The 21,730-nt window shown below is 29.9% G+C and overlaps 2 protein-coding genes across 4 annotated transcripts; one reads left to right on the forward strand and one right to left on the reverse strand.

Moving 5' to 3' along the window:
- Positions 1 to 6,415: 6,415 nt before the first annotated feature.
- On the reverse strand, positions 6,416 to 10,119 carry LOC114406700 (transcription initiation factor IIB-2-like). Its single transcript, XM_028369473.1, has 7 exons — positions 9,513 to 10,119; positions 8,589 to 8,613; positions 8,066 to 8,195; positions 7,841 to 7,971; positions 7,632 to 7,720; positions 7,017 to 7,093; positions 6,416 to 6,806 (listed from the first exon to the last, which is right to left on the reverse strand). The coding sequence occupies exons 1-7, from the start codon at positions 9,845 to 9,847 to the stop codon at positions 6,673 to 6,675; spliced, it is 921 nt and encodes a 306-aa protein (XP_028225274.1). The 5' UTR covers positions 9,848 to 10,119; the 3' UTR covers positions 6,416 to 6,672.
- Positions 10,120 to 12,952: 2,833 nt separating this feature from the next.
- On the forward strand, positions 12,953 to 16,577 carry LOC114406701. Of its 3 annotated transcripts, XM_028369475.1 has the most exons (6): positions 12,953 to 13,180; positions 13,305 to 13,399; positions 13,545 to 13,877; positions 15,382 to 15,442; positions 15,974 to 16,044; positions 16,132 to 16,577. In XM_028369475.1, the coding sequence occupies exons 3-6, from the start codon at positions 13,794 to 13,796 to the stop codon at positions 16,207 to 16,209; spliced, it is 294 nt and encodes a 97-aa protein (XP_028225276.1). In that variant the 5' UTR covers positions 12,953 to 13,180; positions 13,305 to 13,399; positions 13,545 to 13,793; the 3' UTR covers positions 16,210 to 16,577. The 3 variants fall into 3 exon arrangements, with proteins under 3 accessions (XP_028225276.1, XP_028225275.1, XP_028225278.1); XM_028369474.1 differs by lacking the exon at positions 13,305 to 13,399; XM_028369477.1 differs by lacking the exon at positions 13,305 to 13,399 and having other exon boundaries at positions 12,961 to 13,180; positions 15,983 to 16,044.
- Positions 16,578 to 21,730: the final 5,153 nt, after the last annotated feature.

Below are 21,730 nucleotides of genomic sequence, written 5' to 3' on the forward strand. Positions count from 1 at the left end.
GATATTTTTTTGAATTTGAGAAACTTCAAAATACAAACTTTTATTTGAAAAACTAAAATAAATAAATATGTTGATTTGAAGGAATAAAAGCATAATCAAGCTTTTTATCTTTATATTTTTATGATAATAAAACTCTATCTGCTATCTACAGGTAGAGAACCTCATCCTAATGGCATATAAACGAATGAATTGACACGTTCCAACATGAGGGGATGATTCCACTAGTTGTGATTATAAGTCAGGATTACATTTGGCTTCAAAATAATAATAATGTTGAAATCATACAAGTGCAGACATTCTAGATAAATATTCCACTCAAAGCTGCTATGTGCAAGCTTTATGTGGAATATGTATGGCTAATTGGATATTGGTACTTAGATGCAACAAAATAATGGTTCAGATAGTCCCTCGCGTGGGAGGAATCCTTTTTACTCTGTAGTGTAGAGTCTAGAACCACAACATCATTATCATTTTTTACTTTGTTGTTTATAAATTTGTTGAATTGAAGGCCACACAAAATATCTAAGAATTTCAAAAGAACTGGTATGTTCTTTTGGTACAAAAAACAAAGAACTTCAATCGATACTTGGTTTGAATTCATCTCGTCCAATACTTATACAAGCACCTGCAATAGAGTGTCTTATACGTTTACAATCTTTTCTTTTCATATTAGACTTGTTTATATTTTCAGTCTCTTAATTTAGAGGTTTATTTTTTTTAATTTCCCAAATAGAAAATTACAATTTGTATTCTCTCAAATTCTAGACAGATTAGAAAAACAATTTTTTTTAAATTGAGAAACTAAAAATGCAATTTTTATTTGAAAGATTAATAAGCAGACCCTTAATTTAGGTGACTAAAAACATAATTAAACTTTTATATTATTATAATTTTAATATATTTTTAATTTTGTTTATTTTTTAAAATATATATTAATAAATATGTATTTAAATATTTACACACACATATTAATAAGAGATACTGATAGCAAAACAATATATTAAATTTCATTTTATAAAAACGATGGTTAACATTAGTTAGAAAAGGAAAATAGATTTGTGAATATTTGAATTGATAAATTATAATAAACAAAAAGATAAGATGATACTTATTAACCGCTATCTAAAGATATATTTTGTGATTAAATTATATAAAAATTGTTAGATTTTTTTCTCTTTTATCACTTCTTTTTGTGTTTAAACAGGTGAATTTATACTATTCTGGTGTTATATTTGTTACAGGAACACAGAGTAAAGAGGAGTTAAAGATCTGAAGACTCTCCCTCAACGTGTAACACTCACTCAGCTTAAATAAGTAACATGAAGAAGTCAAATATCATGTGAAGGTGAAGGTGCGATTAGCGCAGGTCGTGCGCTAAGTGCGTGACTATTGACTCACTCGCTAAACGTGACAGTCACACTTAGCGTGAGTCTTCATAAATTTTAAGCAGACTTCACCTATAAAAAAGGGGGAAACAAATGAAAAAGACACACAACTAGACACTAAAGCTCCACGAGATTAGAGCTTCCCATAGAGAGCAAAGGCTAGAATTTGTGTAGGAATAGGGGAAATCAACCATTAGGAGTCACTCCTCCCTCCTATCTCCAATCTTCTTCTCTCCCCATCAACCTCTTGCAATTATAAAGCCTCTCATGACAATGAGATGCTAAATCCCCCATTGTTGGGAGTTTAGCAATCAAACACCCGTGATGTAATTTCTTATCTACTATTTATTTAATGTTATTTTAATTATTAGTGTTTCTTTTTATGCTTAATTTCACTTATTATGATTTGATAACTCGTATTCATGTATCTGTTTTAGGATTTAGGCATTGGAAAATGTTTATCTTCTAAGAACTAAGAAATGACATCTAAATGATTATGTCTAGGAATAGAATGATATTGTTTAACCTGTTTTATGCATTTCTATTTCTAATGTAATTTACTTAGTTTATTCTCATAAGGGATTATGAGAGATGTTAAGTAAATTAGACTTTTTTACTTGAGGGATCATGGTTAGAGTAAATGAGTAGATGTATGTAATAATTGGAATAATATTAAATAGAGAAAAATTATTAATATTACATAAGAATAGTTTTGGGAAACTAGACCCAACATATTTGGATTCTAAATCAACCTTCACATCACAACCCTGACAGTGCTTATTTTTCTTGCTCTTGCCTGTTTTAGATAATTGGTTTAATTTTATGTCAATTTACTTCTAATTTTCCATCTCTCAAATCTTTTAATTGCTTGAAATTGAAAATACATCAATTTAAATACAAACAAAGTCTCTATAGACTTGACACTAGAACTTTCATTTTATAATGATGAATGGCATTGTTTGTTGCATATGGATAAAGGCTTTGATTATTAAGGATGCTATTGAGTAAATCTAGCACTTGCAAGAGCAAGAGAAGATTATCCAAGCTGAGATAATGGAGCTTGAATAGGGGATACCAAAGAAATGTGTTGAATTGAAGGCCACACAAAATATCTAAGAATTTCAAAAGAACTGGTACGTTCTTTTGGTACAAAAAACAAAGAACTTCAATCGATACTTGGTTTGAATTCATCTCGTCCAATACTTACATAAGCACGTGCAATAGAGTGTCTTATACGTTTACAATCTTTTCTTTTCATATTAGACTTGTTTATATTTTCAGTCTCTTAATTTAGAGGTTTATTTTTTTTAATTTCCCAAATAGAAAATTACAATTTGAATTCTCTCAAATTCTAGAGAGATTAGAAAAACATTTTTTTTTAAATTGAGAAACTAAAAATGCAATTTTTATTTGAAAGATTAATAAGCAGACCCTTAATTTAGGTGACTAAAAACATAATTAAACTTTTATATTATTATAATTTTAATATATTTTTAATTTTATTTATTTATAAAAATATATATTAATAAATATGTATTTAAATATTTACACACATATTAATAAGAGATACTGATAGCAAAACAATATATTAAATTTCATTTTATAAAAACGATGGTTAACATTAGTTAGAAAAAGAAAATAGATTTGTGAATATTTGAATTGATAAATTATAATAAACAAAAAGATAAGATGATACTTATTAACAGTTATGCATAGATATATTTTGTGATTAAATCATATAAAAAATTTTAGATTTTTTTCTCTTTTATTACTTCTTTTTGTGTTTAAACAAGTGAATTTATACTATTTTGGTGTAATATTTGTTATAGGAACACAGAGTAAAAAGAAGTTAAAGATCTCAAGTAATATCACGTGAAGGTGCGATCAGCGTAAAGAAGTAACATGAAGAAGTCAAATATCACGTGAAGGTGCGATTAGCACGGGTCGTACGCTAAGTGCGTGACTATTGACTCACTCGCTAAATGTGACAGTCACGCTTAGCGTGAGGTTTCATAAATTTTATGCAGATTTCACCTATAAAAAAGGGGGAAGCAAATGAAAAAGACACACAACTAGACACTAAAGCTCCACGAGATTAGAGCTTCCCATAGAGAGCAAAGGCTAGAATTTGTGTAGGAATAGGGGAAATCAACCATTAGGAGTCACTCCTCCCTCCTATCTCCAATCTTCTTCTCTCCCCATCAACCTCTTGCAATTATAAAGTCTCTCATGACAATGAGATGCTAAATCCCCCATTGTTGGGAGTTTAGCAACTAAACACCCGTGATGTAATTTCTTATCTACTATTTATTTAATGTTATTTTAATTATTAGCTTTTCTTTTTGTGCTTAATTTCACTTATTATGGTTTGATCACTCGTATTCATGTATCTGTTTTAGGATTTAGGCATTGAAAAATGTTTATCTTCTAAGAACTATGAAATGACATCTAAATGATTATGTCTGGGAATAGAATGATATTGTTTAGTCTGTTTTATGCATTTCTATTTCTAATGCAATTTACTTAATTTATTCTCTTAAGGGATTATGAGAGATGTTAGGTAAATTAGGCTCTTTTACTTGATGGATCATGGTTAAAGTAAATGAGTAGATGTATATGATAATTGGAATAGTATTAAATAGAGAAAAATTATTAATATTACATAAGAATAGTTTTGGGAAACTAGGTCCAACATATTCGGATTCTGAATCAACCTTCACATCACAACCCCAACAGTGTTTATTTTTCTTGCTCTTGCGTGTTTTAGATAACTGGTTTAATTTTATGTCAATTTACTTCTAATTTTCCATCTCTCAAATCTTTTAATTGCTTGAAAATTGAAAATACATCAATTTAAATACAAACAAAGTCTCTATAGACTTGACACTCGAACTTCCGTTTTACTTTTCTATTTGGGACAATTTGGTTGACTTGCCAATGAGTTAACAATACTTGCGTAATAATCCTTTTTATTTTTAATAATGCAGAAAGTTTTGCACTTTTTAATTAGTTATTAAATATGTCGATTTTAAGCTTCTTTTTAACTTGTTTTTACTGATCAAAAAACTTATTTGGCCTAGTAAACAAGTTTTCATAATAACCGAGAACATATTTTGAAATGCTAGTTTAAGTAGTGATCTTTTAAATGTCAATTTCTAACATGTTTTTTAATACACCTCGATCCACCTTCCACAAATCCCTCCATCACGTGCCATAGCCCAAAGCGTAAGAATTTGATCTCCTTTTCGATTGCACAAGTGTTGACAATGAAAAGGAACACCAAGGCACGGTGTTAGTGTCGATGACAAAGTGGTACTCGATGATAGTGTACTGTAGGAAGGAAGGGGTTGTCGAAGATGGAAGTGTCATGAGAGGAAGTGATTGTGTTGGAAGTAGAAAGGCCTGATGTAGATTTTGGTTGTGAAGTCGATGACCGATGTAGAAAAACATGCACCAACCGATGTAGCAAATGTTTTATGAAAGTGTAGAGGGAGGACTCCAAGACGACAACGTGTAGGAAGTCCTGCTTCATGTCTCTCATGAAAAATCCATACAAGCCTTATTTTTGCTTTCACACAGTAATCTCCCTAAAGCTTATAACACTTTCCAAAAGAACTATATACACTTTCAAATAGCAATTTCCAAAAGTATTAAAAATTAATACTTTTCAGAATTTAGTTTCTTAAAATGGAGCAAGAGGATTTTTAAATACGTTATATTAAGACCCAATTCTAACATCAGTGTAAAAAAATAGACTAACATACATATAAAAACTTCAAAATCTTATATAGCAGGTCATTTTATTGAGGCCTCAGTACAATACCTATCTAGTATCTAATGGTATACTGAATTTAGTTATAATACAGTAACAGTGTAAAATTTAAAATTTGCATAATCATTTTAAAATGCCCCCATAATTACTTGATGCAAAACGAAATCTTTTGCATAAACTCAACAATAATTTCATCCAGAGTACATTGATTAATAAACTAAAGATTCCTGATCCAACTATGCTACTACACTTGGGGCAGGTCACCCACGACTACAGTGAAGCTTGTAATTAAATCTAATGACTATACATTCAGAGCTAAAAACTATTATTACCTCCATTCTTATTTATAAAACCCAATTTTTTAAAACTTATTTATTCTTTTATATAAGACACAATCCATATTATTTCATACATTAATTATTTTTAGACTAAAAATATTCCTAATTAAATAAGAGAGGTTATATTAGTATGCATTCAGAAGAAATAGAAACATTAATAACCATGATAATTTTTGTCTTCTATGATCAGTAGGGCTTCTTTGTAGGCCCATATCTGTTACGATAACACCCTGCTTTCAACTAAAACATAAGTAAATGATCCAACAAAAAAAAGACTAATGGTCTATAGGGTGTGAATATATTCTCTAGTTCGATTTCAGCTTTTGTTATTATGTTTTCTGTATAAATTCTTAAAAGGTAAAATGACACTCATAATTATTAAATAAAAAAATCACAAACCAAACGCACCGGGGAGAAACATTTGTCTAAGCTAATCACAAACTAAATGCACCCTAGGAGTTCATTTGTAAAACCTTAAGGGGCTGATAGTTGCTAAACAATCTTCTATTATTTTAGGAGACCTTAGGGAGAAGTAATTTGCAATTTGTAGTTTTGTACATAAACCTAAAATAAAAGTAAACCCGTGTCAGATTCAATTGTATCTTGTGTAATTTATAAAGCTATAAAAGAAATGCTAAAAATACACTCGATAACCCATTATTTGTTCAACATATTAACATTAACACATTTCTTCTATCACACTCTATTATTGGTTAAAATTTATTAAATATTATAAAATTAAAAAAGATACTCGTTAAATAAAAAATAAAACCTACACAATTGAGATTTTCAATAAATTTAAGCTAATAATAACAAAAAAAATTATCAAAAGGATTATATTAGAGTATTTACCATTGTCATGCTACAAATAACCATCAACCTATATGACCCAGCAATTTCAACGCAAGAACAAAATGAACTTACTATCATAAAGGTTGAGCTAATTTTATATATATCAGCGGTGCCTCTCCCCTAGAATTCTCAAATTGAGAGGGTTAACCAAAATGAATGTGCAGTTAACTAACTAACTACAAGGAAAATGCCAAACAGAAGAAAATAACTAATAAAAGAGGCATTTTCATTTTGAATTAGAAGTATAAAACAGTTCAGTACATCCAGAACAGAACGTTTTCCAATGGTATCTAAGTTGTTAAATGTGGTCACTATTGTTTTTCTTTTAAGGGCTGGATAGGTTCTTCAAATCCTCTTCCTTTGCATACCAGCTTGGTATTATTTTTGAAACATGGGGATAAAGATCCTTGTACGAGTTCCTAATGGTTCCTTCTGCAACTCCTGTGGCAACTGATATATCTGCACCAACACACTAGGTCAGATACAAATATGCAATAGCTCATACATGTGAATATTCTTTTAGAAACCTATTTGCAATCAAATTTAACTGCAAATTCAAAATTCACCACACAAGAAATCAGAGAGACGATTTTCATGAAGAATTAAACCAATCAAATATGTTTGTATTTCATTGCTTTCATGTTTCACCATAAGAAGTGTGGCACAGACCTTTGGGAGGTTTTTTATCATCAGAAAGCTGAGTTATGATGTATATAACTGCTGCAGCAATTGATATGGGACTCCTCCTGGCAGATAAAAGATGTCAATAGTATCTATCATAAGAAAATAATAGCATCCATCCGAAAATTTGTGAAAAAAGGAAGAAGTGGATTCATGCAAAATTAAGCTGCAATGAAATAGACTACGAAAAAAAAATTGTGTTTCTACTTTTCTCAAGCATGCTAATTCTCCCATAAGTGCAGCACAAATCTTGAGAAATTCAAAGGTTTCTCATCCATAATGACAGCCTTGTACTCAAACAGCAATAGCATCAAATCTAATGCTAATCTGCACAGCCTTGAACACTTATAATTATAAAGCCCTAATCTTAAGCTGGCGTCGTTGGTTCATTTTATCACAGAAACACTGACATGTTTTTACTTTTGCCCCCAGATATTTTTCTCAGAAGCATTTCTAGGTATTGAAATCATAATTAAACAATAACTGTAGACATGTATAATGTATTAGTATGAAAAAGTAAATAATATGACAGGCCAACCGTAACAGTGAACATTTATTTCATCCTCTAAATTCTAAAGAAATACAAGACAAACTAAAGTTCACCTTATATCAAATTCTTCTGATTTCTGAACAGCTTCCTGAGCCGCTTTAACAGCTTGATTAGTCATACCGAGATTAGAACAAAAACGTCTCTAATAATTGAGGAGAAAATAATGTTAGTGAAACAGAAATAAGATTAATTAGTCAGCTAACACATTGATTAAATTAGCAAGCAGTGCCACACAAGTATCCATCAAATTAAGAAAACTCACCATAAAGTCCCCAGCATGTATCGTTCCTATCTCTACAGATTGGCCCTGCTCCAAACCCAGTTGTTTCACTATGTATTCTTTCGCTCGGCCAATTTCCTTCTTTGTGGCTCCATTGGCAACAGAGCAAATTTCTATTTGAAATTCCATAGGTTCATGGAAGCTCATTTATATAGGGAAAGATAAATCAGGAAGCATCTAAATGTCAAAAAGAATCATAAGCTGTACCCTTTACAGTGCGTGGTTTGTCTTCTTGTCGACAAGCAATGTAGAGACAAGCAGCCAATAATGCATCCTGATTTCTTCCTCTACTAGACTTCTGATCTTCAACCCGTTTATATATCTCATTAGCCCGATCCTTCAAATCAATGGCAAAAGCAACATAAGAGGAGTACAAATATTAACTTTACATGAAATTTGATGTTTGAACAAAGAAAGATAAACTACAATAATTAAAAACTCTTCATCCAATTACGCTCTCAACCAATTTTTGAAAAAATGGTTGTGGTCACAATTTCGTCGCGTTTCTTGATATTGTGAGAAATTATAGACAAATGCAGTCGATGCAGCTACAGTTGCGATGGTAGCAATTTCATCGTGTTCCTTGACATTGCACACCAATGCGGCCACGTAGAAAGGATTTCTCCAACAATTTAAAATCCCAAATGATACAAACCAGTATGCAGGTTCATGAAACGTATCAAAAGTCAAGTAACAATTAAAAAAAAGTACGCAAGACAATATGCCATACCTTGATGGTTGCAACGAGTCCCAACCTGAAAATTTTCACCAGCACGTCAGCTAAATAAATGTGAATTTAAATGAAAAATTATGAAAATAAATAAGCATGGAGTGTTTTTAATTATATATGCAAATGTTTGTAGTTAGTGTTACTCCCTCCGTGTCATAACAATCACCATATCAGGAGGAAATTTATCATGTAACATTAGTCATATTTTTTATATTTCCTATAAATATTAGTAATATGAACAACAAAAAATTAAAAACAAATTAATAATAATAAGATTAATTTTACAAAATCAGTAATCTCTTTGGTGCAAAGGTACCGATCAAGTTAAAGGGAAAGTTTTATCGGACTGCGGTAAGACCGGCGATTTTGTACGGAACAGAATGTTGGACGGTCAAGAGCCAACATGAGACTAAAGTAGGTGTAGCGGAGATGAGGATGTTGCGGTGGATGTGTGGTAAGACTCGACAGGATAAAATTAGAAACGGAGCTATTAGAGAGAGGGTTGGAGTAGCGCCTATTGTAGAGAAGATGGTGGAAAATAGACTTAGGTGGTTTGGGCTTTAGAGAGAAGACCGGTAGACTCTGTAGTGAGGAGAGTAGACTAGATGGAGAGAAGGCAAACAAACCCAAAAAGACTATAAGAGAGATTATCAAGAAGGATCTCGAACTTAATGATTTGGATAGAAGTATGGTACTTGATAGAACATTATGGCGGAAATTGATCATGTAGCCGACCCCACCTAATGGGATAAGGCGTTGTTGTTGTTGTTGTCATCTCTTTGGTCTATTTTATTATATTGGTAAGTCAGAAACAACATAATGACAAACAATTATAATGTTAGTATTAGGAGAAATTGGAATCCACCACTTCACCCTCCCCAAACCTTATAACTCCAATAACTGTGGAGCGTGTGTCTGACTGACCTATCCGACATGGTGGCGATGGTTTTGAAGGCGACGATGAGGCCGCGGTTCTGCCAGCGGCCGACGGAGGACGACAGGAACTCGCCGGAGCCACCGTTGGGCTTGGCGATGACGGTGGAGAGGCCGCCGTCAGTCAGTAGCGGGTTGGTGGGCCCACCGACACGGACAGGGTCGTTGTCGCCAGACTCATTGGCAAAGGTTCGCCACTCGGAGGTTTCATCAATGGAGTGAGACTCCAAAACGAGGCCGCACTCGGAGCACACCGTGTCCCCCGCAGAGTGGTCGAACACCACCTCCGTCTGCCTCTTGCAGTCGCTGCAGAAGGTTTCAGACATTTCTCTCTCGCACTCACACTCTAGGGTTTTCAGAGACTCACTGGTTCTTTCTCAGAGAGAAGGATTTGTTGTTGTTGTTGTTGTTGTGACATGAATAGGTAGAGGAAGGAGAGAATTGAACTCTTGTTATGTTCTAGAAATAGTTCAAATGAAAGGGGTGAGTGAATAATTAATGAAGCTGGTTGAATCGTCGTGTGTCTGGTTTAGGAAAGTCATGTGTTTTTCATGCTAACGTTTTCGATTTGGTTTGGACAACCCATTGTGTCTAGTTAGTTTTTAGTTTTTAGTTTTTGTTTCTAGTTCTTCTTGCTTTTGACTTCAAGTTACAACCCTGCATTCAAGTTATTTTTACTAATTGACACTTTTTTAATATTAAATGTGATGCAAGATTAAAAGATATTCACATTCCGATCAAAAAAATCCATATACAAATACTTTCTGCATTATTTTTTAGTACAATCAATTTAAAAGGTGTTTCTATCAATTTTCCTAATTGGTGGAGTACTTTCTACATACCGTTAAGAAAGAGAAATGTTAAATACACTTCTTTAACACATTTTTTAGTTGATTAAAATTTATTTAAAAACTACATATTCAAAAGAGAAAACATTAAATATCTTGTAAAATCCACAAAATTTTATTATTATTTTTAATAATTTTATATTTTTTTAATAAATTATAACTAATAATAAAAATAGTATTAAAAAGATTATTAGAGAAAGTGTTACTAATAGTCTAATACTACTAGTGATACTTATTAGGCCTATTGGGTTTTACACAGTCCACAGATTATTTACACTCATTTTAAACAAATTTAATTTTAAAGATTTTTTTAATTAATGTATTAATAGAAAAAAATTGTTACATTTAACAAATAAATGCTAAAAAATAATATTTAAATGTAAATAAACTTAAAAATTAGGATAGTCGATCGTGACATTTTTTGGTTGAGTTGGGCGTACGTGTGTTAAGATGGGGGCGAATCAGTTAGCAAAGTTGGGCCAGAAATTTGTTTAATTTTTAGGCTTTGGTTAAACACACCTCTTATATTTACTTGTACACCTCCTTACACTCATTACTTTTCCAACTATATCCTTTTTTATTTTTCCAGATGTTAGTGTACCCCTTTCTCTGTCCCCTTTATTCTTTCTTTCGTTCCATATTATCTCATTGTCATGATCACCGAAATAAAAACATGCAAACAAACCCATTCAAGTAAATGAGTAACACTAAAACTCCAAACCCTTATCAAGTGAGTTCAAATCAAACTGAAACAACACGTTCTAGGGCTTGGGTGCTGCACAATCCAAATGATAAATTGAGAGTAAAATTGTGCCAATTAATTTGTTGTAAGGCTAGTTTGAGTTTGATTTAGGTGATTATAGAGATTGGGGGGGGGGGGGGGGGGAGTGGAAGGGGGTATAAAAGTAAAGACAGAAGGTGTATTTAACAACAACCGATTTTTATTAACTTAATTTAGACATTTTATTGGGTTATTTAAGCTACTTCATTAAATTGGGGATGGAAATAAGTAACAAGGAAGGGGGTAGTATAAATTTTTCAGGGTCAAGCTAATTAAATAAGGTGCAGTCAATTTTTGGAAAAGAAAATTTCAATAACTATAGAAAAAGTAACTCAAATAAATCTTGGTACCCAATAATATAGCTTGAATTGATAAGAGTTTGTTGACGTTTTACAAGTATTCATTTATTAATTCACAAATTTACCAAACATGATGATGACCCACCCGTGTGCCGTGTGTGGAACCCAATCCATCAAACATCTTGCGGAAATAAACCACAGGTTTGCAAGAGCTTTATTTGTTATCAATTGCATGCGGGATTTGATGAACATAGATGAAAGATGGCCATCAATTTTATTTTTTTCGATTGAATAATTTTAGCCATAATTTTTTAACTCGTTACCTAAATCTAAAAATAAGTCAACAGTGAAAGTATAATATTCTAAGTATATTCCTTACAAGAGAAAGAAGAGGTTTGAGCTTGTAGACAAAGGTAGACTCTATTTTGGGCTTAGACTTTAGAGAGATAAAAAAAGAAAGAAAGAAAATGATAAATGTGATGAAAAAGAATAAAAAGCTAGAAATAAAATTAAATTAAAAAAGAGATGAAAGATAAAGTAAATATATAGGAGTAGTTAAAATTAGGAAAGTAATCAATGAATACCTAATAGCATATGGCATTTAAAGAGGCAAAAAAAATGTAAATATAATATTCTCTCCAACTTAAAATAAGATTTGTCCTCTAAGTTATTTTATACAAACAAAAAAATTAATAAATAAATAATAAAAATTTTACAAAATTAATCTTAATATTAATATTACATTAAAAAATTAAACTAACACTTATTAGAAATATTAGTAGAAAAGTCAACTAATATTACAACAAAAGACTAACATGACACTAATTTGGAAATGTTTTTTCTTCTAAACACGACACTACTTTAGAACAAGAAAAGTAATTGATATAATGTCATAGAAAAAAATTAATGAACTATTTGATGGAGCTGTCTAACTTAAGTAAAATGAGATTAAAGAACTTCTTCACATTTGATTGGTTGTAAATATTCATTGCACCAATCACACGTGATAAGGTTATTTAACCTTTTTACTTGAGGTAAGTTAGAAAATTTTATTGTTTGATATACATGAACTACTAGGAATGCATCCTCTTAAGTGACATTACTACCACAGAATATCCTTATCTTTCATTAAAATTTATTAATTATGAGGTAATATTTTATTATAAAATAAAAGTTTTAAAAAATTAATGGTAAGACTATATTTCTGGTGTGGCAATGGCAAGACTATGACGCTGCAGTGTCATTTTTCCCCACTATTGAAGATATGCTCCCACGAATTATTATATAAGTGACAATAAAAATTGATCCAATTAAAAAATAATAAACTCATATGTTAAAAGGACGCAAATTTGATTATTATTGTTGATGTAAAAATCTTATTTGATAAATAATATATCACGTTTTTTAAACCTTAAAGTCTGTTATAAGCCTAATCAACCTCCAGAATCCAACTTATGTTTTTTTTAGGAAAGAAAACACAGACTCTTAATTTTATTATTTGGGACAATGTTGGCAATATTGGTACGGTAGGAAATATTATAATCCATAGGTTTGGTGGTCAAGTTTGCAATTTGGACTGAATAATAGTATAATAGTGATCAATTGGTAATGGCTGGCTGGATTTTTCAGCTTTTCATTTTGCCCCACCTTCTCCTTTCATCTCACAATCATAACTTGAGTTGAGCACGTTCCCGAGACATCTCAAATTTCCTCTGCTGAGAATTTCACAAGGTAATGTCTCACACTCACACCAATTTTTTGCACCCAACTTTTTGTGCTGTGTTTAGATTCTGATTATTTCTCACGCTTCCACATATGCCCCCATTGCTGTTTTCCAATTGGCTTCTCCTACCAGTACCAGGTGGTTTATTCAACCAATAGTGGATCTTCAATTTATTGGTTTCAGTGTTCTTGTATGTGTGTGTCTGTTTTCATTTTGATGAATTCATGGTAAGCCTAATAATATGTATTCTTTATTAATTGATAATTAAAGTTCAGATTTTTGGTGAATTTTCATACATTGGGAAGATAGTTTTAGGTAATTTTCTCATTGTTTTTAAAGGGTGTTCACTTGTCCCTTTTCCATGAATTGCAGTTTATGAGCCACAAGTGCAAATGGGAATGAAATGAAGAATGGGGTTTAGAGTTAGTCAAGACAAGTGGTGTGGTGTCCTATGTTATGACTGCACACATGTGAAGTGAAGTAGAGACTATTCAGTCCATAGCAGCTGTTTCTAGTGTGTGTGTCATTGCATTCCTCATCCTTTTCCTCTTTTTTCACGCCTTAATTTCTCTCTCTTTGTCCCTCTTCCTCTCTGGAATTTGGAGCATCAGCCAGCACTCTATGGATTCTCTGATTGGTAATTGGCCATCCTACGATCCTCACAACTTCAGTCAGCTTCGACCTTCCGATCCTTCTAGTTCTTCTGTAAGTTGCTGTTGTTGTTGTCTATGAAATTGATAATCCTGGTAATAATTACTCATTCCAAGTATGCAAATGTATGCTTTGTCAGAGCATGTTTGGTTTTCTGTTGCAAAAGTATCGTTTGAGGCAAAATTAATTTTGTTAACGAACCAAGACCCTTGCTTTTGCGTTGAATTTGCATTGGAATGTGTGTCAACATTTCCAACTGAAAACCAAACATGCACTCCATTGTTGAAAAATCTGATTGTTTATGATTCTGAGTTTTTGGTTTACTACTATCTATTTGCATTGATCCCGGTTGAAAGATTAGTGAAGGAAGGGATATTAGCCTCTTTTTCTTAATTTCCCAACCCCCTTGAGGACAAAATTTGGTTGTTGTCCATAAATATAAGAACTTCTTCTACTTGCAACTTTGAATCCCACTATTCAAATTTGAGAATATTTGTTAAATTTTTAAGATGGTACATGGTAGAGTCAGACATTAGAGATGTGTAGATTAGAAAACCTGTATTTGCAATCTTTAGAATTTTATGTTTGCTTCTTTTTTGTCAAAAGGTAGAGTATTTGTTGACATTCTAACTGTTATTACTACTTGGATGGTCATAATTCACAATAGAGTAACAGCATTGTGCAATTTGTTGTGTTGAAGTCTTCACCATTGATTTTATATGCAGCATTGTCTGTGGGAACATGTCCATTTAATCTCAATAACTATACTGTTTTTCTTTTTTCGCTATTCTGCAAAGTTTCTGTAAAGGATTTTAAAGTTTGAAACTTTTCCAGCATGGGATGATTTTCTTTTTCCTTTTTTGTTTCTTGTCATTTTTTACTCTGAAAGTAGTACTGTATAACTTGGCTTTCTGTTCAATATTGTAACAACAATTATCTTCAGTGACAAAAGTGTTTTACTTTTATTTCTAATTAGTTGAAAAAACTAGAGTTATATGTAATTTGTCCTTTACAGCATATCAGTTTCCATGATAGCCTGACACAAATTTAGTTGTTTTCACAGTACCTTCTGATGAATGTAGTCGTTCTTGTCTTTACAATAGATTTTCTAATTTACTCTATTATTGCTAATCTATAAAACTACAAGCAAATACATATTGCCCATGAAATTTAACTTTTGAAATTTGAAAATGAAGGAGAGCATTGGATTCATTTGATACCTTTGCTGGAGCGTACAAGTATGTTTACACCATACATACAAATTCTGGTTTTATGTTTTTTAACAATAGATAACGTGTTTCTTCTCTAGTTGATTACATTTGATAAGAAGGAAGCTCAAGTATGAGTATGACAGATTTGATCTTGGAGATAAACATACTGAATGGGTCACTGTTATTCCTTACCTTCTTGCTAACCAAGTCATGAATAAACCAAGCATATTTAAGGCCAACTTCTTTTTATGAAACTTGCTACTCATTTTGTTCTAAAATGTATTAAGGATCACCTAATGATATATTTTCATTCACACTTTGAAGATGAAATTTTTATTTTAACACAGAAAATGATGCCGGCCACTTACCATCCTACTCACAACAGGACTCTTCCAGCACCTGATCAAGGTAGTCAGGATAACTTTCTTCTACTAATGCTTTGCTCTGTATTTATTTGATTGATAATCTGTTGAAAAACTGTATTATTCCTTTGGATTATTCCCTTCATCATGTTTTTGGAGGAGTATCCAAACTGGATGCATTAAATCTATTAATTTTTTGTTTGCCACACACAAGTTTATAGTAGAGCTTCTCCAATGTATATGAACTCAAATTGGGTTCTTAACTCTCACATAGTGGGTGCCTGTTGCCACATAGGATTTAAGAACACTCACTATTTTCACTCCGAAGTTAAAACTCAACTTGAGTTCTTAACTTATTTTTTAGTCTCATCTTATCTCTCTGTTTACACATGGACCCCATTTTGACTTGGAAAGTTATTATTTTAATGGTTAAGCAACCTTTTTGTAGAAGGGTTCTTCTATAATAACTCTAGTTCATTTTCTCCAATGTTATTTTTCAAGTTGCTTAACTTTTGTTTTTTTAATTTCGGTAGACTCAATGGTGTTTTCTAATTCAAAGTTTGCTAACCTGTTGAAGTTCCAACAGTGATAAGTACTGAAGCCAAAAATATCCTCATGAGACATATTTATCAGCATGCTGAGCAGAAGGTTAGTGACTTGATGGTTAAAGAGCATGTGTTTTGGTGCAGTTAGGTATGCATATGCTTGATGCTCGTAACCTTTTGTGTTTTTCAGTTGAATCCAAAAAGAGCTGCATCTGATAACCTTCTTTTACCAGAGCATGGATGCAAGCAACCTAGGGTTTCCAGCTGACACTTGCCCGTTTCCATTGACCTTTGTGATCGTGAGCAAGTTTCCAAAAGATCAGAACTTACAAGAGTGAACTTACAAGAGTTTGGTGCTTGTTTGGAACTCTGAACTATTTTGGCAGCTATATAGACTTGGGAGCGTGTGAAAATAAACCCTGTTAATGCCCATCAAAGTTTACCATGAATGAAATAATGATATGCTTTTGTTGTTTATTTTTGTGTCATGCTTGTTGTACTCTACCCACAACTGATTGTCCACAATAGTTGGGAAGAGATAAGTGCTTGATTGAGGATTTTCAAAATCTATCTATCTTTTGGACTCAGGAGCATATTCTGGGGCCATAATGTTCTCCATCTAACTACAATTATTTATATGGCGCTTTTATCAGCATTCCTAACCTTCCAAGGTTCATCATATTTCAATTCATTATTTATACAAATGACTTTCTTCTTTATAATACAAATAAAATGGCTACGAATATAGTTTGAAAATCAAGTGGCTTTCTTCTCTATAATACAAATCAATGGTTATGATTATAGTTTGATGACTTTGCTTGTTTGTTTAAGCTTATTTTAAAGAGAACATTTTTTTTTAATAAAATTAGATGTTTTATGTTTTTTTTTTCTCGTTTAAACTGTTTTTTAATATAAAAAATAATTTTCTATTTTTTTTAAAGTAAATCTTATTTGTTTTAAAAAAAATGTTTTTTAGTTCAAATAAACTAATCCATTTAGAGAAGAGAGTTGATACATATCTAATTGGGTAAATAATCACTTTTGTCCCTAAATGTATAATTTTATAATAAATACGTCCCTAAAAGATGAATTAGTCCCCGAGAGTGTAAAAAATATAACAAATATATCTAACCGTTAACTTTCATCTGTCGTCGTTAATAAAATAGTCTATGTGGCACAGAGGGACGAATTTGTCACTGAAATGATTATCAATGTGGTCATCTCTAGTTATTAGCATAAGGACATATTTGTTATATAATATTTTTTTTTTACTTTTCGTCTTCTGTGACTAATTATTATAATTTGAAAAAATTTATAATGATTGCGACCAAATTTTGGAAGAGTTATCACACTAGTAAGTGTCTGTTTTCTTTATATACAATTTTTAAACTTCATCAATGGTTGAGACATGCATAAAATATTATCAATGGAAGTGAATTTTTATTACTTTGACGGATTCTTTTTACTTTTCTTCAACTACAAAAAAAATCAATCTTTTGATTGTTAACTCTTGAATAAATGCTATCAACACATAAAAAAAGAAATTTTACTCAAATAATAAGAAAATCATTGTTTCTGGTTAATCAAACACTATTTATTTTAATTTTTTTATAATAAAATATGAATGTCTATTATTATTTACAATGACATCAAATTACAAATTATAATAAAAGTTTGTTGATTTTTAAATTATTTTTTTAAATCATACACAATTATTTTTTATTGACCGATCATTTACAAAATCACAACCTTAAAAAAATCATTCCAAAGGAGATGAGTGTTTTTTACAAATTAAAAGTGTCAATGTAATTACAATTTTTTCTAGAGATTATTTATGGATCTAATTTAACTATAATATTTTACAATAAATATTTTTTTTACTTGAACATTTCATCAAGCATGAGAGTATAAAAAAATTATTTACGAGTTTATAAAATGAGTATTTTTTTCTTTTAAACTCAATTTAATTTACATGTTTTTATCATTAATTTAAAGTTAATAAAGTAAATACAAAAATAATTATTATTATATTTTTTCTTATTTAAATTTTGTTTACTTTCACCTCTTTAACCTTAATTCCATGATCTGTTAACAACCAAATTAAAATTTTAAATGTACACTAACTTTTGTTTGTTATTTGATATGAGTTAAGTTAAAAAAAATTAAATTACTAATTCGATCCTTTTGTTGCAATTATTATAAATTTTTTCAGATTATAATAATTAATCAGAATATGCTATTAACGTCTGGATATATTTTGTTACACTTTCTATATTTTTAGAAACTAAATTTTGTATTTTCATCTTTTAGGAACGCATTTGTTAGCGGGTTGAAAATATGAAAAGTCAAAAATATTATATGACAAATATACTCTTATGCTGACAATTAGAGATGACCACGTTGACAATCATTTCAGTGATAAATTCGTCCTTTTGTGTCACATAGACTATTTTATTAACAGTGACGAACGAAAGTTAACGGTCAGATATATTTGTCGCACTTTTTATACTTTCGGAAACTAATTTTATATTTTTATCTTTCGGGTACACATTTGTCAGTGAATTACATATTTAAAGACAAAAATAATTATTATCGTATCTAATTTATTATATACCAATAAATGGTTTTCTATAGAGAATATCTTAAAATATATTAATGGTGTAGCTTGTTAATACAAGCGTACTAAAAAAACATGAATGTGTGCATTAACAAATTCTTTTAAATAATTGTGTAAAAAAGTTTTAGTCTCTAATATATTTTTGCATCCATCTCATCTTGTTTTAAAGGAGATAAACATATTCAAGATGTCATCCGTAGTAATTAAATTTGAGCTTCGACTAAAAAAAATTATTAAAAATGACTAGTTAGATTTTTAAGTAGCAATTAATCATAAACAAAGATCATAAATACCCTAGATTAATGTTTGTCATGCTATGTATACTTCACATCACACCGATCTCATCATCATGTGACTTTGAACAAGATTTTTTTTTCTCATAAAGAAGCTACTTGCAGTGTCTTAAAAAGAGAGAGAAACACAAATTAATTATGCTATGATAAAAGGGAAATGCATGTTGCATTGTTGTTTCTACTTTCAACGACAAATTGTGTTGAAGTCAAAACAATGGGAGAAAGAGTAGGCGAAGGGACGCCGCCATCATCGCCTCTCGTCTTCAACATTTTGCCGCTTCGTGAGCGGTGGCATGTTATATAGTAATACTCATGCATATATATGCACACAGTTTGGTTCCGCATTATGATTCATCTTATCTTCGTTTGCTCTATTTTTCAGTAAAAAAAACTTCAGAATAATTTTGGTTCTAATCGAGGACATTTCGATTTTAAACAATGGCAATTGATTGCTTTTATTATCCCTGAGGAAAGAAATTAAAACAAAGCTCGATAGTGCATAGAAGAAATATAGGATGAGTTTGTTTAAATTTAAAATAATAAACTTTTTTATATAATTTTTTTAAACAAGTATAAGTATTTTTTTTAAGAAATAGATAAAATTTACTTCTTAAAATATATAAAGAATTATTTTTTTAAATATAAATAATTTAGATCAACACACTAAAAACATAAAATAATTACATGTTTTATTAAATAAAAACTTATTGAATTGAAATAAGTTTAAACAAACTAACTTCTAACATATTAGTATTAGTACATCATCCGTATAATGCACTGTAAAGTTCAATCAAACATAAATATATTAAGATTTATTTTTAAGATTTAATGGAGAAGATATTAGTGTGAAAAATATCTAATGAAACTGAAAATGAAAATACTTATAATGAAAAAAGTAATTCATCTATAAATAAATATAAAATGTTAAGAGAAAGCAAGTATAAGAATAATAGTAGTTAAAACATAATTAATTGTTTATGCAGATATTCGACTAATCGATAGTTAAAACGACCAATTACTAACGCGATCATGGTTATTTTAAGGTGGGGATGACTTGAGGAATAAATTATTTTTCTCAATTGAGTTCCTAGTTCACTCCACCAAAGAATTTTCTAACTGTCATAAAAATAAAGTTGGCTTCGTTATACTATTTTTATGAGATTGCAGTAAAGAAAGTGTTGTAAATGGTTGAAAGTGATAAATAAATCTATAAATGCAATGCATAAAAAAATCTATAAATGCAAGATAAAAATGTTTTTTCAAAGAATGAAAAGTGAAAAATAAAAATGCTGGAAATAATAAGTTTGATTGAGTTGGTCAAAGCACTAAATTACATTGTGAAAAATCTTATTTATATAAGCTTGCACTTATTAGCCCTTATATATATATATAAACTAAAAATTGAAAATTTGAAATGCAAAAAGTAATTAAAGGTACGTGGAGCATAGACAGAGACCATGATCCTCATAATTCCATGAAAACGTGGGGGAGTGGATATATATATATATATATATATATATATATATATATATATATATATATATATATATATATATATATATATATATATATATATATTAATCTCCCCATATACGAGATTAATCTTTCTTAAAATATAAAAAATATTAAAATAAATTTTATTTTTTAATCCCTCTCTTTACATAATTAACTTAAAATACTTATATTGAATAAGAGCATTTTTAGTTGTTATTCTTTAATTAAAATATTTTTACCTTCTTTTTTATGAGAACATTTTTAAATATATTTTTGAAACATTTTATCTCTTTTAATATTAATTTTATATGTTTTAATAATAATAAAATTTTTATATTTAAGAATATTACATATTTTATTTATATGAAATAAAGATTCATCTTGTTGAATGCATAGACTAAAATATTAGATAAAGTATTAATCGTATATAATTATTTTATTTTTCTGTTATAATAACATATATGAACGGAGGTTTTTCTATGGTCAAGTCAAGCACATATTTTCCTCTAGTTGGGATTTGAACACTGCTTGATGTAGAACTATCAATAGAATTTCCTAGAGCTCAAAGAAACACGGACATTTTATTTTATTGAATAAAAGGGCTTGAACATTAATATTAGGAGAAAGGTATGACTCAATATTTTTTTTGGACCATCATATTGATATAAAATAATTCACTGAATATAATATCAAAAAAATTATTATTAAGTGATATGAATAAATAATTTAATTAATTTGATAAATCACTTAAATTTCTTTAATTAATCAATAGTTCTAAATTTTCTTGTAATATATTTTTACTTATTGTTTTTACTCGTTATTAAATAAAAATGAAACGCATTTTATATATTAAGATTTTAAATATATTTACCTTTTATTGAATACTTATTTTAAAAATATTAAAAAAAATACTGAAAAGATATTAGAATAAAAAAGATATAGAAATAATTCCTAAAAGTTTAGACTTTTGATATAAGAATAAAGTTTGCGACGAAAAGAAAAGAATGGTATTATCGATCTATTATCCCGTAGTCACCGCATTTCATATATCCGGGCATCAATACCTCAATTAGCGTGTCCTTTACTTTGCTTTTGAAGTTTGAACAATTTATGAGGTTTCCCAAATTTATGGGATTTTTTTTAGCCTTTTCAAACAGAGATTTAAACTTTAATTTGTTATGGTATGTAGAATTAATCTCTTTTATTAGACCTAACTTGTGTTGATCTAGTGATTAAAGATTTCATATCAACCAGTGATATGATAAAAAAAAAACAATGTATATAAGTAAAACATAACTCTTATTTTATAAGTTGTAAGATTAAATTAATCTTATAATTCACATTCTAAGAATAATCCTCAAATTCATAATTTTTTTAAAAAATAA

The sequence above is a fragment of the Glycine soja genome, chromosome 3 (assembly GCF_004193775.1).
Source record: "Glycine soja cultivar W05 chromosome 3, ASM419377v2, whole genome shotgun sequence".
Lineage (NCBI taxonomy): Eukaryota > Viridiplantae > Streptophyta > Magnoliopsida > Fabales > Fabaceae > Glycine > Glycine soja.